General features: G+C 37.4%; 1 protein-coding gene across 1 annotated transcript; it reads right to left on the reverse strand.

Moving 5' to 3' along the window:
- Window positions 1-3,132: 3,132 nt before the first annotated feature.
- On the reverse strand, window positions 3,133-14,491 carry LOC139708696 (pre-mRNA-splicing factor CWC25 homolog). The gene is made up of 10 exons (XM_071620629.1): window positions 14,474-14,491; window positions 11,519-11,691; window positions 10,130-10,247; window positions 9,103-9,185; window positions 8,364-8,433; window positions 7,502-7,975; window positions 5,796-6,076; window positions 5,047-5,146; window positions 4,127-4,188; window positions 3,133-3,322 (listed from the first exon to the last, which is right to left on the reverse strand). Exons 1-10 carry the CDS (start codon window positions 14,489-14,491, stop codon window positions 3,214-3,216), a joined length of 1,488 nt encoding a protein of 495 aa, XP_071476730.1. The 3' UTR covers window positions 3,133-3,213.
- Window positions 14,492-17,391: the final 2,900 nt, after the last annotated feature.

Raw genomic sequence — 17,391 nt, forward strand, 5'->3', positions numbered from 1 at the left:
CACACACACACACACACACACACACACACACACAAGTTTGTGGCCGAGTCAAAGTTGCATAGTGGTATTCTGAACAAGTCAAAGGGAAAATCCTGTCCTTGTTACTGAAAATTCATTAGAATTTGATTGCAGTGAAAAGAAGTGGCTGTGAGATCCCATAAAATTCGCAACATGAACTTGCGTCATGCTACATCTAGAGCTCCATCTAATTTCAATGTATTCTCGTTTTCTACAGGTGTGCATATCTGCTTTGAGTCAGTGTGACTAGTGGTGTTTTTTTTTTTTTGTGTATTTTTTTTAATTGGAACCAGAGTTTTTGTGCAGGTGTATATTCATGCAACGCGATGTAAGAGGGTGGTGTTTATGAGCCAAACAAACCAAATAACTGGAGTGCCTTTGAGATTATTCTCTGATGTATGAATGTGTAATACTCTGGAAACAAAAACCAAAAAAAAAAAGATAAAAAAGAAAGATCAGATGATTGTGATGATTGTTGGTGGATTGTGAAAACTGGCTGGGTGTGCATGAACTCGCCGTCTTAACTGAACACTGGCTATTAGATAAGCTGTGATCTGCAACTTGTATGTGGTGACATGCTCAACTACACACACACACACACACATTAATATATGTATATTAATTCATTTGCCCTAGCTCTGTTTTCTACATGTAGCACATTTAGCACATTATGCTTCCATGTAATGTCCAATCAAAATAACTCAATGGAGGACAGCCAACTCTCACGCAATCAGCATCAGACTCGCACAATTCACCAAATTCTGTCTCACTCATATAAACAAATATTCAAGCTGAACCCCCAAAATAGAAGTACCTGTGCACATTTAGAATGTAAAATTGTCAAGGCTCCCTACCATGGCAGGAGGGGGGACAACTCTCTTCCATCCCATCGTTGCTTAACTCCTTTGCAGTGTCTTGCTCCAAACTCACTCAAGGTTGGCAGCCCTGTCAATGGGAACTGTATACCATTACAATTCATTGAAGAATTATTATCATTATTATTACTTTTTTTTTAGACGGCAGTATCCAACAGAAAAATGCCCAAACACTAGGCTACTTAATACTCACACATGATATACATTTGTACATGTAATTTATATGGCATGAACAATTCACAAAGCCAAAGTTACATGTAAAACTTTAGTTGGATATTCCTCAGCAAAATACTGTATAACCAAATGAGAGGAAGATCAAAGATGATATGCATTTTACGAAAGTGCCTTTTGCAAGAACACATCACATACGGTACGCATGTATTTGACTGAAAGAACAATCATTTATTTACATCCTGTATGCTTACCATGATAAAAGCAATTCACACAAATTTGAAGTTTAAGGCTAAAGCAATGACGTCAGGCAGACAAACTGGAGACCATGTGCCTCCATTGGATGCAATGCATTTTTTAAAAGTAATATCACTGCAAGCATTGGTACACCTGCATTGTTACATCAGTGAGGGAATAGGAATGCAATCATATAACACTTCATGAGTGACAGAAATGTGAACACGTCTGTTTTGGGTGAAGTGAAAATAGTTCATTATTGACTATTCAGGTACAGACTGCAACAGTATAATCTCTATTCTGCACATTACATTTAGCACCCAGTAAGCAGGTACATGTATTTCAGTAGTCAAGACTGGATTATTGTGTATATTTTTCCCCATCATCATAATGTGACACGCATTACATGCGTCAAGCAGTGTAATGGTACAATCCCAACACTATCCAGCTCAGAAAAGACAGTGCTGGGTAGATTCTTCAGACTGTGCAATCACACTGCTTAACATGAAGAGCATGTCACACTATTATGACCGCCTCCCCCCTCCCCAAAAAATAAATAAATAAATAAATAAATAAATACATAAATAAATAAATAAATAAACACATAAATAATTAAATAAATAAATGAATAAAGAAATAAAAGATATATAAATAAAACAAGGAACATAGACTGTTACAGTATTTTACATATAGATTGAACACACCATTATTATACAGCAAATCATCAACATCAACTCTTGTAGGAGGTTCTCAAGAAAAAAATTGAAAGAGCTTTTTTTATCTCTTCTTATTAAAAACACAATGTGTATACATGTATATGGGCAATTGTTAAGCTTTGAAAAAGTACAGTGAGCTCTGCACAAACTTCAAATAAGTTGAATTACTGACATCAAAAACAAATTCTCTGACAGAAATATGAAAGTCTGTCTTGACTTCATCACACATATATCATCGCTGGGGCGACGAGACCTCGTATCTACAAAATGTCAAATGTTCAGGAGAGCCAAAAGACATGTTGGCCAAAGCACTGTGGCGAATGGGATAGCCTTTCCTTTGACATGCCGTGGTGGCTTCTTTTTTGGAGTAAGACAGTTGGGATTTGGACTGGACATCACTTATCCTATTATTTGATCATTAATTCAAAAAAAGTAATTTTCATCAAAATTGCAGATACAAGGTCTTGTCACCCCAGCGAAGATATGTAAATTAAATATTGCCTATGTTGAGGCTTATTCTCCATTCCCAATTGATTTGACTCATGGCAAAATGAAAACAAGTTTTGATTGACACGATGCAATCTATAAAGGATTCCCAAGTGATATCGTGTATAATATCCTTTATCGTGTATAATATACTTTATATTGTATTGAAAAAAAATCCTTTATCATACGAGTGTAAGAGAAATGAAAAAAATTGTATCACTTTGGATTATGTCAACTTTTTCTTTTCTTTTCTTTGTGATGATGGAAATAAATTAACTATTGAATTGAACTGAATTGAACTGAATTGATATTAAGAAATCATATTGACGTGCAATTTTCTAACATGTAAATGTTGACTTACAAAGAGAATTTCACGCAAAGAAATTATATGAAAAATATTGGGACTTTATAGAGAGCATCACACGACATTAGAGACCCCCCCTCCAGCTGTACCAAGTCAGTAGTAATTTTTCATACATTACTGATGCATTTTGACCAAAAAAATACAGTCATGGAAGTTCATTCTTCACAGTGAATATCACCTGAAATTGTTGAAATGAAACAACAAATGCTTTTACAAAATATAAAGCAAGGTAAGTGGTAAAAATATATATTTCATTTTCCTTTGCTCATTCACCTGGTCTTTTGAGTTATTACTTTCTCTGGTACATGGGATAACAAAATTACAAATACAAGAAATAATCCATGTGTTATCTGCGAGCAAAATTCTTATCCAAAGCGGCATTGGTTCGCTGTATGTTGAACACATTCCTCTTGATGCGATCCTCCACAGAGCTGTTTGTAGGTAACCTCATTGTGCTATAGGTATGAAGAAACAAGACATGTAAAGGGAAGTTTGAGAGCGATGTTTGGAAAATCACACAATCAGTATTTTGCAACAGATTTACAGAGATGCTCTGTAAAAAGAATACCATTGTACTAAAAAAGAATAATGACACATACAAAAGCAAGTACATTTGCAAATACATGTACATGTAGACTGCAATTCGGTTTGAAAGAAATATTAAAAAGAATAATTCTCGCTAGGCAAGAGTGGTGTCAAGAAGAGTTTTCCCAGCTCCGTTACCAATGCCATATCAATCTAGTCTCTTACCAGACCTCAGTTTTTGACTACCACATAGCAAGCAAGTCTCAGAGTAAGACAATATATGAAATCTGTGCGAACGTCTACACAGTGTACAACTGTACCTTGCAGCAAGCACTTGAATACACGACTGATATAGAATGCAGATACTAACTTGACGTGAAATCAAAAATATTGCGTGTGTTCTCACATGCTTACTTAATCATACTCAACTCTTCTATTTTTCTAAAGAGGAAAGCAAAAGATACCACATCACCAGTGAAGGAAAAATAAATATTTCTGTATGTATTGAGGATTTCACTGAGGACATGGAAGTACACTGTAATTGTTCATATTTCTTGTTGTCTACACACATCCTAACAAAGAGAAAAGTCATCACAGCAATATTCTGTAGCCTGCAACCCAACACTGAGTTAGGAGTTAGAGAATATAAAACACAATTAGTCATATTAGGGTGTCTTTGTAACAAGCATGCTCTGTGTTCACATCAGAAAGAATCATGCTCTGTTGAAACTTACTCCAAAAACTTGGCATTCTTGTCCTTCTTCTTCTCCATCTCCATCTCCACATTCTCCTCTGCCTGTTGTTGAGGAGAGATGATGGGTGTCAGTGCATTCAATCAACTTAGTTTTGTCGAGCATTGTGGCTACTGACACATATTTGAAGTGGTCCCACATCACACATATACCCATAAGGACATTGTCCCACCTGCTAACATATAGGAGTATCTACTGTCCTCATTTCATTCATAGCAAACAAGGGGGTTGGATTTCCAACTTGATTACTCACCATGTACATCTAATAAGTATTCACATTCATTGGTTTTGATTGCTCAGAATCATCATGCTATCAATTTTGGGACTCAATGCAGACACAACTGCAAACATCCCTTTTCTTCTATAGAAGAGATATGTGTATGCTACCATCATAATTTGAGCATCTGTTGCATCATCAGTCTACACTCAACTTTACAGTGTAAAATACCCGTGGTAACCAGGTCATCCAAACGGCAAGATCTCACTGCATTGACTCAGTCTTCACAATATAATACTGTAAAGGTGGAAATGTTCACGGTGCTATAATTTTTGCACTTTTTGCGCAACCAGAAACTAGCGCAAAAATAAAAGCACATGAATGGTTTTGCTTGCCATATGTTCTGGTAGTGGATATTTGAATTAAAAACACGCAAAACTCATCTTACCTGGCCAGGCACAAAAAAAAATTACTGGCACGAAATTCTCCACTTCTAGAGTACGAGAGCAACATGGACTTTTTTGTGTAAACATGGTGTGAGAGATTGACAACAAAAGAGACTAAAATAGCAAGTATGTTAATATCACATGCAGCATGAGACCGACTAGCATCAACACTATAATGTGTTCTCTCAATGAGCTGCACAGAGGAAATATAATGGACATGGCATGCATGGTATATTCACCCGATATTTCTTCACTCTGTCCATCCTTTGCTCATCTCTCCATTTTGCATTCTCCATCATCTCTGCTCGACGTTTCTCAAGTTCCTCAGCATCAAGTTTCCTACCATGTAGAGGAGGAAATGACTCATCCTATTTCTTCATATTGCTATATTCATTTTCAAAAGTAGAACTACACTTGGCTGCAAGCTTGCATTGAAAGGAACCTGCTTTTGGCTTTATCAAAGTTCTCTTTTTTTGTTTTCACATTTGTATTAAGTAAATATTTCATTATGCTTGTATTGTACTGTAGAATTGAATTGTTTTATTTATTTTTTATTAGAAAATGAGATGAATGAATTGAAGCTTCCACAGACCTTACAAATGTGGTTTACAAAAAATCTTATCAACTTTTCAATAAAGATATGAACTGTTGTGTTCTCTTTTACACTTACAGTACTCATCCATATCAGACACATACAAAACGATAACTGTCTGCTATTAATGTGTTTCATAAAGGTCCCCTCCACCCCCCCCCCCCCCCCCCCCCCCCCCCCATTACATTTGATGTGCCGGCACCAATGGCAGGCATGGGCACTTGGTGCTTTCATGAATTGCATAATGGCAAAGCATATCAAAATCATCTATAAATGGGTTTAGAGTAGTTACATTGCAAGCTACATTATTGTAGAAAGGACCTTACTAGTTGTACACATGTGTGCACGTACACACACACACACAACACACTCACATACACACACACCCAGGCTCACCTTGGTTTCTTCTTGAACTCCTTCCTTGGGGGAGATCTCTCAGCAGACCTTGACCTGTGGACTGGTGACCTTGACCTACTTCTTGACCTTTCCCTCTGCTCCCTGTGCCTTGGCCTACCCTCTCTGTGTCTATCACCGTGTCTGTCACCGTGTCTGTCACTGTGTCCCTCACCATGTCTATCATAGTGTTTGTCTCTATCTCTCCTGCTGTCCCTGTCTCTATCTTGATGTCTGTGTAAGTCTCTTGTGTATTCTTCATCACTTCTATGCTTCTTTGCCCTCTGAGAAGAGATAATGTGTAAACAATATGGTTTTAAACAGGGAGATGTTAGAGAAGGGGGATAACTGCTGCTCTCCTTGGAAGTCATGCTCGGCACCATCGAGAAGTTATGCGCTTAACTACAGGTGTTACTCATGTGAATTGACAAAGGAGAGCATCAATAATCGGGACTAGGGCTCTCACACCAGGAAAGACTTCCCCCTACTGCAGTTCACTCTCTTTCAATGTGATGGCAACAATGAATTCATACTTTGTATGAAAGATCAAAATATCCCAGAATAAAAGATAAAGAAGTAACATGCACAAATAAGCGCATCATAGAAAAATATTAGGTTTTTAAGAGGACCTAATTTTCATTTCATTTTGATTTGTGCATTACTGGGAAACTAGAAACACATGTTTATAACTCTGAATTCTTTTCTAAACTGTTCTAAGATTTAGTGAAATTCAATGGTAATAAAATGAAATGTAAAATGCGTTCTTTGTCTACAAACTTTGTCTTCCCGCTAGAATGGTGTCGAGCATGACTTCAAAGTGTAGAAGAATGTTAGACATCCCATTGCAATGCTTTGAACACAAACATATGTTTGCATGAATTATGAAGAGTTGCCACTCCATCTATGTAACACCTTCCTGGTTTTAAAACAGATCAACTTTGAAATGCATGCATGTTTGTGATTCCCTACCACAGTTTGAGATTACTGCAAATCAGCTCATAAAGTAATATGAGAAGTGTAAACTGGAAAAAATGAAACAGACAGATACAAACGCACAGACGTGTAACGTGACACAAGGAATGTGGATTACTGTATACGCTGTTATTTTCGCGTACAGAAATTTTCGTGAATAACGAGGTCACAGACATTTTTGCGCGATGCTGTTTTCGCGAATCGACGCCGACGCTTACGTTAATGCTCTATTTACAAAGTGCATGGACACATTTTTCGCGTGTTGTTAAATTCGCGATCCAACTGTTATTCGCGAAATTCGCGAAAATTAAACCCTCGCGAAATTTACAGCTTATACAGTACAGTACAAGACACCTTGTCACCAGAACTGGGACAAGGCATTTCCATCTAACTACTAAAGCTATTGACCAGCCTATCCAAGGTATCATATCATTGCATGCCATAGGTGTGATCTCTAGTTAGTGCCTCAACAGCCTCATATTTATGCAAAAATATACTAGAGGTACATTTGTACATTCAAAACATCCAAAAAAGAGAGTATGTTTATATCTGACGGTCTTATCTTAAATATCAACTACAGAATGGAAGTGAGGGAGATCTTAAAACAAAAAACAAACAAACCAACAAAACCTCACATCCCAAAGGTGTGGATGAAGAAACACTCTTCAGTTCTATCTTCAGCCATAATTAATAACTGGTCAATAGGCATCAAAGGAAGAAAGCAACGTACTACTCACTATCAAACCATATCCTGCAGGAATCCTCTTCCTTGGTTCATCCTCACTCGAGTCTCTCCGGTGAGTGGAAACTCTCCTTTCCTTGCTCCTCTTTTCTGTTTCATCATCACTTTCACTGTGTCCTCTCTGTGCATTAAACCTTCTCTCTCTCCTCCTATCTCTTCTCTGCTCTCCATCCATGTCATCACTGTCACTTGTATCTCTTCTCTGTTTGCTCCTCTTTTTCTGCTTTCTTCTTCTCCTTCTATCAGAGTCTGATGATTCATCCTCACTTGAGTCTCTCCTCTTTGATATTTTCTTCTCCTTCTTTCTTCTGTCTCTCACAAGTTCTTCATCTGTAGAGCTATCACTGTCATCCGGGCTTGAGTCTTGTCTGGATTTCTTGTGCTTTCCTTTCCTTTCCCTCCCATCTTTGCTCTTCTTCTGTTTTTTACTTTTCTTGGATGTTTCCTTTGCTGCAACTTGTGCCTTAAGCTGAAAAAAACAAACAAACAAAAACAAAAGCAAAAAATATATATATCAGTGAAACAATACATATCAAAATGAACTGTACCATGACCACACTATGGTTACAATACGTAACAGCATTGAACATTTGCACATATTCAAATACTGTAGCTTAGATTTCTACCTGTATACAATTTGTTATTGAAGGATCTTAATAACAGATATGTATGCATGATTATCTAATAAAGAATATAACTATATGCCTCTGTTTTCATGCTTTAAATATCTTTATGTCTTGAATCCATAACTGAATGAAGATCACCACTGAACTAAATTCTCAGATATCATTTGTGAACCAAGGAGGATTTAACTACAAATCAAACACCCTGACTGGACAAAGCATGTAGGGACTCACCATCTGTTGAAGCTGCTTCATGCGTATGGGATTATTCATGAGTGCTTTTCTGTGCGTCATTTCCTGCTTCCTTTATGGCACACAGAAAGAACAACACTACAATCAACACAAATCCCCACAGATGGAAACCATCAATGATACAGCATACAAAATTGCACAATAATCCCCATTTTTTTTTTTGACAAAAATGAAGCCTACGCAAGAAAAATAAAGTACATGTACAATGTATGTTCTGCTTTAGATATGTCAATAGGTCAGGAATAGCAAATTTCTCGGTTCTGAAAACATCAGTTGAAAAGTTTTAAATCCTTAAAAGTTCTGACTTTCACAAAATCTCATGCAATTATGACAACAAATTTCAATAGATTTTCTGAGGTGACTGATATTTACAAAATCAGTAATGTGCAAAAACATCGCTTCCCCTAGCACATGTTATGCCTTGTGTATTGTTTCCATGGTGGGAAATTGCTAACTTATCCCTTGAAATGGGATAATATTCTTTTCATTTTATCAATGTGGTTCTTGATCGATGCGCAACACATTCTAACTGTAAGAATATACGCCATATACATTTCTTGATCGTTACTACATTTGATACAAAGTGAACCAGTACGAAAATGATGACGCATTCAATTTCTTGGAATTCTTTATGACAACTGACCTTTGTCTTTGTTGTCATCTGCAGTATTATTAACCCACTATGATAGAAAAGAAAGTGAGAGAAAAAAAAAAAACTCACTTGATTGCAAAAAGGGGGTCCTCCCTAATTTTCGCCGTAATGTCAACCGTGATGCTTGGTCCCCCAGTCGCTGCCTCTTGGGCCTAATTAGAAAAAAAATTTTTTAGAAAACTCAGGTATCAAACTCTTAACCATCCTGGATTTTAAATCATGCATACCAGTACTTGCAAACCAAACCTTGCCAAATTTTCTAATTCAATTGCTCAGACACTGGGAATTTTTTTTTGTGTCGCTCAGTTTTCACCTCAAATCTTTCATAATAATTATTCTGTAAGGGGCTATTTGCTCTCGTTTCACAATTCTTTTCAGAACTCTGCACTACAATAATAAAAACAGCAACAACAACAACAACAATAATAATATTGATAATAATAATAGTAATGATAATAATGATAATAATAATAATAATAATAATAATAATAATAATAATAATAATAATAATAATAATAATAATAATAATAATAATAATAAAAATATTAATTGATCTTTTTACAGCACCTTTTCCACTGGATACAAAACGCAATAAGATGTCATCCCTGGTCGCCATACTGACTGATCAACCAAACACTGATTCCTTAGACCTCCTTCCAACTTTGTTTGTCAGTGGTATAAAAACTGAAAATAAAATGGTATTTGGTGCAGAGCCACTTACTCATCCAAAGATCTGTCAGTTTGGTCTTTTCACTGTCACAGTGCAACAAACCAACTTGACTATTTACCCTGGTCAACTGACTAAAATTCACTGTTTGGCATGAGAGACATATGGCAAGGCAACAAAATGATAAAAGTATGGGGTCACTGCCCAAATGGCTATTTTGGCAAGTGAACAAAATTTCTGGAACTCTTTTTAAAATTCACAAAAGCAAGCCATACACAAATGATCAACAGTAATTGGTACATAAATTCAATAAGCATATATGAACATATCCTTGATCAAAATAATGTATTGGAAATGGGTAAGGAAAATAAAGGCATTGACATACAATGTAGAGAGTACAAAACAGGCACGGAGTAAACTCAGACAAACCTGTTTTTCCTGATGCTCTAGGATAGCTGAATCAACTTTCTTTCCCAACAGATAATCTTCTTCATTGACAGAATCCTGAGGGTTTTTGTACATCCAGTCCACTCTGTCTTTCTTTTTCCTGCATTCAAGATTTCACATAGAGTCATCAATAAACCAGCCAGAAATTTTACATGTGCTCTCTTGAAGTTAAAGGTATCAATGATAAAATAGAAATGTTGCTATGGCGACTGGTATGCCTCCGCCATAATGCATGGTTCTCCTAATAGGTCTGTAGTACAATGTTTTGATAATGTGTGATGACAGTTCCACGTAATTAACAAGATATTAAAATGACAGTTTGTCACAAATGTGTTGCATTTTCACTTTCCTTGAAATAGGTTGAATTGAATGTCTATAATGTCTAAGAGTGCAGGTATTCAGGGATTTGAGGGTTTTTACTTGACTTTTGACCCTTTTAGCACTTTCACTTGACCTTTGACCTTTTGGCAAGAAACTTCCAAGAGAATCTCTAGTGGGTAATACACGCATACACTAAGTTTCAAGAAAAATCCTGGCATTGCATCTTAGATAAGAGGGAAATAGTGAAATTTTGAGGAGTTGACCCTGACCTTTGACCCCCTGGCCTTTGACCCATGACCCCTAAATTCCCTAGACAATCATTGCCAGTCAGTACATGCATATGTACTAAGTTCCATGAAGATACCTTGAACCATTCGTGAGATATGGAGAAAAAAAATGAAATTTTATGAACATTTTCACTTGACCTTTGACCTTTGATCTCATGACCCCAAACTCTCTCTGGAGAATCTTTATTTGGTAGTTCATGTACACACTAAGTTTCAAGAATATACCTTCATGCATTACACAGATATGGGGGAAATAGGGAAATAGGGAAATTTTGAGCATTTGACCTTGACCTTGACCTTTTGACCTTTGACCTTGAGCATATGCACCCAAAAGTTGATAGGCACAACTTTGCCCACTCATACATATACATGCCAAGTTTTATTAGGATACCTGCAAGGTTTTTTTAGATACACTGTCCACAAAGTTGATTAAGGACAGACAGACGGACGGACAACCCAAAATCATGCTACCTCTGGCGACACTTCATGGCAGAGGCATAAAAAGATAAAAAGTTTCTGTCAAATCTCCTGTAACTCACACATTACTATAAATATTTTGAATGTGATTTTATGAAATTAATAAATTGAATTGAAATAGAAAAAAAATGTATTAGAAGCTAGTGCATTTCCTGTCACATGTGTATACAACATTTTTACATTTTTGCTGTACATTTCATATATGTGCTAAATACAGAGGATTTCACTGAGGTTTTTATTTAATACAAAGCATAATTTTTTACAAACGTAAGAAGCTAGCACTTACTTCAAGACTCCACTCTCTTCTCCTCTTTTCTGCATTTCTTCCATCTCTCTCTCCTCCTGCAGCTGCCTTTTCAACTCCATCATCTTCTTCTTTTCCTTCCTTGCTTCTTCCTCCCTCTTCCAAACCTTCTCAATGTTATCCATCCGCTGCGGATGCCATGACTTTTTCATGTTCTACAGACAACAAAATAGAAAACAAAGGGTTGAAAATTTATGTGAAGAAAGCAGGTGTAGAAAGGGGTCTGAAATGCAGAGTGCATGGGAAGGGGGAAAAAATTTAGTTGCTACTCACAGATGGTTCAATGCAGACTTTCCCTCATTTATACATGAATTCAATCTCAAGCCAATTGAATTCCATCAATATCAGATCTTCTGAGAATATACACACAAAGTAAATCTTTCATTTGTTTATGTGCCAAACAGGATTCTAGATTTCATTCATATGTTTCATAGTATTTTGTTTAAAAAAAACCAAAAATTTGGAGATAAATTAAATCTTTAAACACATCAACTCTTTGCCGAACAAGGTTCCAGATTTCATTTCACATTTTATAGTATTTTGAGAATAAAGTGAAATTTGGAAATATACTAACATATCAACTGTATTGTATTGAGAAAAACACGAGAAACATCAACAACACCGCCAGAATTGCGATCCTGTTTGCAGCCAGTGCATGTGCGCCCGCTATTTTCACGTGCTTTCGCAATGGGAATTGGCGCTTACGCAATGTTCGTGAGACATGTGAAGGCGCATAGGGATTGTACATCGTGCCGCAAGCAGAGCTAGTCACGTCACGGCGCATATCGGCGAAAATTGTGCCGGGTTTTGCTCTGGTAAATCATGAAAACTGCATTTGTCATTGGTCAATTTTTTTAAATGAAAACAATACAATAGCACTAATGAATAATCTTGTCTATGATATATGAAATGGTCGAAAATAATTTGTTTACAGTGTGGGAAAACCCTTAACCCGCCGCAAACGGAGTATTTTTACTCTAACTAGGTCTAATACCATGAGTACCTACAAGTACTACTAGCAGTCCAGGAAACCCGCTCATGAGGACTGCTCCCGCGTACGAGGACTGCCCCGCCTCATGAGGACCGCCCCCACGCCTCATGAGGCCCGGGGGGGAACGCCTCATGAGGCCCCCTATTCACTTCTTATTCATCTCACATCTGACGTATAAATTGTCGCAACTTTGCACTGTGATTTTTTGTTACACACACATGTCCACTATCCATGATGAAAAGAAGAAAAAAATCCTGTCTGTTTTTTTTTTCAAAAATCAAGTTTTAATCAACCGATGCAGAGCGCCCATCAAAACACGGGCGCCAGCGTGTTCGCACAATGCAAGACTGCCGCACCTTGCGGCCTGATCCGACTGATTTTGATGGGCGCTCTGCATCAGTTAAAAACTCGATATTTGAAAAAAAAAAACAGACAGGATTTTCTCTTCTTTTCATCATGGATAGTGGACATGTGTGTGTAACAAAAAATCACCGTGCAAAGTTGCGACAATTTATACGTCAGATGTGAAATGAATAAGAAGTGAGTAGGGGGCCTCATGAGGCGTTCCCCCCCGGGCCTCATGAGGCTTGGGGGCGGTCCTCATGAGGCGGGGCAGTCCTCGTACGCGGGAGCAGTCCTCATGAGCGGGTTTCCCGGACTGCTAGTACCTGGTACTAAGGCTCTAGAGTCTAGTACTAGAGTAACTGCGTCAGTAAGCGGCCGTGCAGCCGTTCGCAGCAGGTACAACATACACGGTAATATACAGCTAAACACAGCATTGCACTGTTACATGCACACTACACATATACTAACACACTAGCAATCAACAAAAACCAACCGATAAAATGGGCACGATCTCTAACGAAAGTGAAATTTTCTCACCTAAATGACAACATGTCGCATCCAAAATGAAATTTTCGGTACTTCTTAACATAACAGTTAAGAAACAATGGTCCAAGAAACTGGATTTTTTGTCGTTTTCTCGATGTTTATGGATTTTGAAAACATATCCTCACGTAAAATAGAATTTTCGCGAGCCGATGTGGGCCGCCATTTTTTTCGGAAAGTGGATGTTACCATCGAAAAAAAATGAGAAAAATACGAGAAAATCATCAACAACACCGCCAGAATTGCGATCTTGTTTGTGGCCAATAATGCATGTGCGCACGCTATTTTCACGTGCTTTCGCAATGGGAATTGGCGCTTACGCAATGTTCGCGAGACATGTGAAGACGTTCCGCTAAAGATCGCGGAGCACGCGCGTATTGCATAGGGATTGTACATCGTGCCGCAAGCAGAAATACTACGTCGCATATCGCCCTTATCGGCGAAAATTGTGCCGGGTTTTGCCCTGGTAAATCATGAAAACTGCGTTGGTCAGTGGTAAATTTCTTTCATGAAAACAATTGCGTTAATGAATAATCTTGTCTATGATATATGAAATGGTTGAAAATAATTTGCCTGATTTGTTTACAAGTTGGAAAAACCGTTAACAATGCTTAAACTGCCGCAAACGGGATATTTTACTCTAGATCTAGTAGAACTAGTCAACGTTACTCCCGTGGCGTTAGATATCTACTTTAGAAGAAGTACGTACATACACCCATTTTTAACTAGGGTTCAGCAACAACATAGCACCTAATTAGAAAATGATTACAAAATTTACTGTCGTAAATGAGGCTTGTACTTACAGTGACCGGGGTCAGTGTATAGAAGTCTACACGTCATTTTGTGTGGTCAATAAAGCTTTTCCACATAGCTTTTCAGTATTAAATTTCACTATCATAAAATTCAACGACTGGGACTAAGCAGTTGCAGTTTTATTTTTGTAAGGCACCTCTGGCGTGGCAGTTTGTCATGATGATATCTGCACGCAGCGACTATGAATGTGATACCTAGATACAAAATTCAAATGAAAAAGAGTCATACAAAGGCGCATAACTTACCAGGTCTCCACCACCCATAATTATCGATTAATTAATACAATTAGATAAGATCAGTCCCCAGTCGTTCATCAATTTTCAGTACAAGTGAGAGCTAACTGACATCAAACGCACGTTGATGGCGCCATTAATGTTTATCATTACTCGATCCTACCGCACCGATACCGACCGGAGGACGGAGAACACTCGACATCAGTGGAAGAAAATAAAAAGAAGAAGAAGAAGGAAAAGAAAAAGAAAAAGAAAACATCTTTCTTGCTTCTCGCAGTGGTTTGCTCAATGAACGATTAAGAATGAAAGAACACAGACATAAATAATTTGGTGAATTTATTGCAAAAACTGTTGACAGTTTGAGAATTTGATTAGATTGTAATTAGAATCAATCATTATTTGTAGGCCTACAATCTTGTTTCTAGATCTCTCATCTAACACTGTACAAGGTAAAATTGATCGGGAAAACATGAAACACACATGTATGACGACAGCATATTTACACCATCACAATAATTTTGGCCAAACTCACGACTATCCGCAGGTATCATGTATCATCATAATAATTCAAGAGGTTCAGGCCCTCTACAATGCAACGGTATACAGGGCACGACGATTTGGGACGTTCTGTTATAAATTTCTCAAAAAGTGTAACAGTCACAGTCACGATGGAAATTAAAGAGGAATCTATACCTCATAATGGGCTATTGTGAATTTTACAGTAAATGCAACAAAAAAATAGGAACAAAATAGAGAGATAAATAAATAAATAAACAAATAAACAAAAATAAATAGATAAAAAGAGTAGAGCTACACACCATTGAGTTTTAAGACCACAATCGGACAAACTGTTCAAACTTTATATGCCTAGGCCTCTTTATATTTTTTAAGTTTTGGTTAAATCCACGTGCGTGCCGTCATCGCGGCAGGATAAGACTGCATTAATTCATGTCTGCACAATGGTAGGCATATGGCAACGATATAAAATTAATTGTACAATGAGAATTCACCAAATTTTAATTTAATGATTTTATGATAAATAACACATCCCTTCTAAGTCTTCTTTAAGGGTGGTAATATTCCCCCTGTCTCCTTAAAGAGGTATAAACCTAAGTCAAGAGCCCTTCATTATCATAGTTATGCTACAATATATTATAAAAATGTTAGAATATAGAATTGTCATGACAAAATAGTTCTTTATTTCAAATTTTATAACTTTCGATGGGATTGTCCGATTTCTCTCAAACTTCACTGATGTGTAGGCCTATACTGCTAACATTTCTGTATTTACTGAATCCACGTATTTTTAAGTAGTGCCCCTTCAAATGAGGTGATCACGTCATAATCTCGTTTAGTATATCTCTCTATCGCGCGCATAATTTATAGCCTATAGCATCAGGTGGTCGGTTTTTTGTTTTTTGTTTTCCAAGTATATAGTAGGGCTACTTGTTTAATAAAAAAAGAGAACTTGTATTGTTATGGAACATCTCTTGTTTAAGAAATGAGGCAATTAGTGGTAACCTTGTGAACAGGATGGCATAGGCGCTTAAAAGTGCATGATGTTAAGAATATTGATTTTGTGATATATCTTTGAACAAACCAAGAGGAGAGGTGTGGGGCGAAGACTTCATCCAATTTGTGATTTATTCTTTTATATATATATATATATATATATATATATATATATATATATATATATATATATATATATATATTAGTCAGCCATTGATGATAACAACTTCCATTCGGGTCCGCTAACCATCATTGTTTCTTCCATAATAGTAACCATGCCCGTATCGAACTAGGATTGTTTGTTTGTTTTTTCATCACGGATGGAGGGGGGGGGGGGGGGGAGGAAAATTCTATGTAGATAGTGAAGAGACGCGCGCGACCGGGAAGTGAGGGGGCGGGGCGGGGCGGGGGATGGGGATGGGGAATTCCCTCTTTTCACACGAGGAAACTTCATCATGGGATTCGTTGAAACTCCCCTGTCTGGTTCACACTTTGGGTGGTTATTTGGAAAATTTTCAATCAAAAAATGTAAGAAACTAAGTTGGTTGTTAGATTGCAAAACAAATAAACAAACAAACAAACAACTAAACACATACACATACACATGCACACAAAGAAACAGACTGAATTCTTTCATTGTTGCGTGACTTTCTCATTACCTAGGCCTATCTAATGTACTACAAAAAGTCAACAATGATGATTATTATTTGAAGATCAATAAAAGCACTGCGACTCGCTGGCAAGGCGGTGGCGTGGGAATGGGGTATTCCCCCTCCCACAATAGGACATGAGGGAGTTTTTGTATTTTCAGAGTTGAAATTCAACGATCTGGTGCACAATTTTGATGAAATACACGGAAAAGTGTCAAAAAAAGTAAGCGACACGTGCGTTGAGTATCAATCGTAAAACGGAAACCCAAAACACACTAAATTCTAAATTCTCTAATTTCTGCGTGATCTTCTCCTCTACAGATCAACTTATTTGAAAATATGATATCCGAGGAGTCCCGCTGAGTTGTCGAAAGAAAAAGTTTACCTCATCCCCCCCCCCCCCCCCCCCCCTGTGCTTTATACGGTCATCAGGGGCGGATCCAGGAATTCCGTAAAGAGGGTGCGCGTTTACAAAATTAAAGGGGGGGGGGGCCACGCACCCCTCCCCCATTTTGTTATTTTTATTTCTTTTGTTTCAACAAAAAATAAGGGGGCGTGCGCCGGTTGCGGTCCTCTCTGGATCTGCCACTGGTCATCATGGTTGGGGTATAACGAAAATCAATTTCTTAAAACATTTTTTTTACGTTTGTAGGGCGTAAGTGGTTTGGGGCTCCGCATAATGATAACAAAAGAATTGTAGATAGTAAGACTTCTGACGTTATGAGGGTATGTAATGGACTCAACCTGTATTAGGATAAACGATGATCT

The sequence above is a fragment of the Diadema antillarum genome, unplaced genomic scaffold, assembly GCF_040938485.1.
Source record: "Diadema antillarum isolate AM-2024a unplaced genomic scaffold, OU_Dant_1.0 seq00001367_RagTag, whole genome shotgun sequence".
Lineage (NCBI taxonomy): Eukaryota > Metazoa > Echinodermata > Echinoidea > Diadematoida > Diadematidae > Diadema > Diadema antillarum.

Excerpts from the sequence above, each read along its gene's own strand:
- LOC139708696 (XM_071620629.1), bottom strand. Across the intron at positions 8,434-9,102 it reads GACCCCCTTTTTGCAATCAA|GAAGCAGGAAATGACGCACA; the intron begins GTGAGTTTTTTT and ends TGTGCCATAAAG. Across the intron at positions 6,077-7,501 it reads CTGCAGGATATGGTTTGATA|AGGGCAAAGAAGCATAGAAG; the intron begins GTGAGTAGTACG and ends ATCTCTTCTCAG.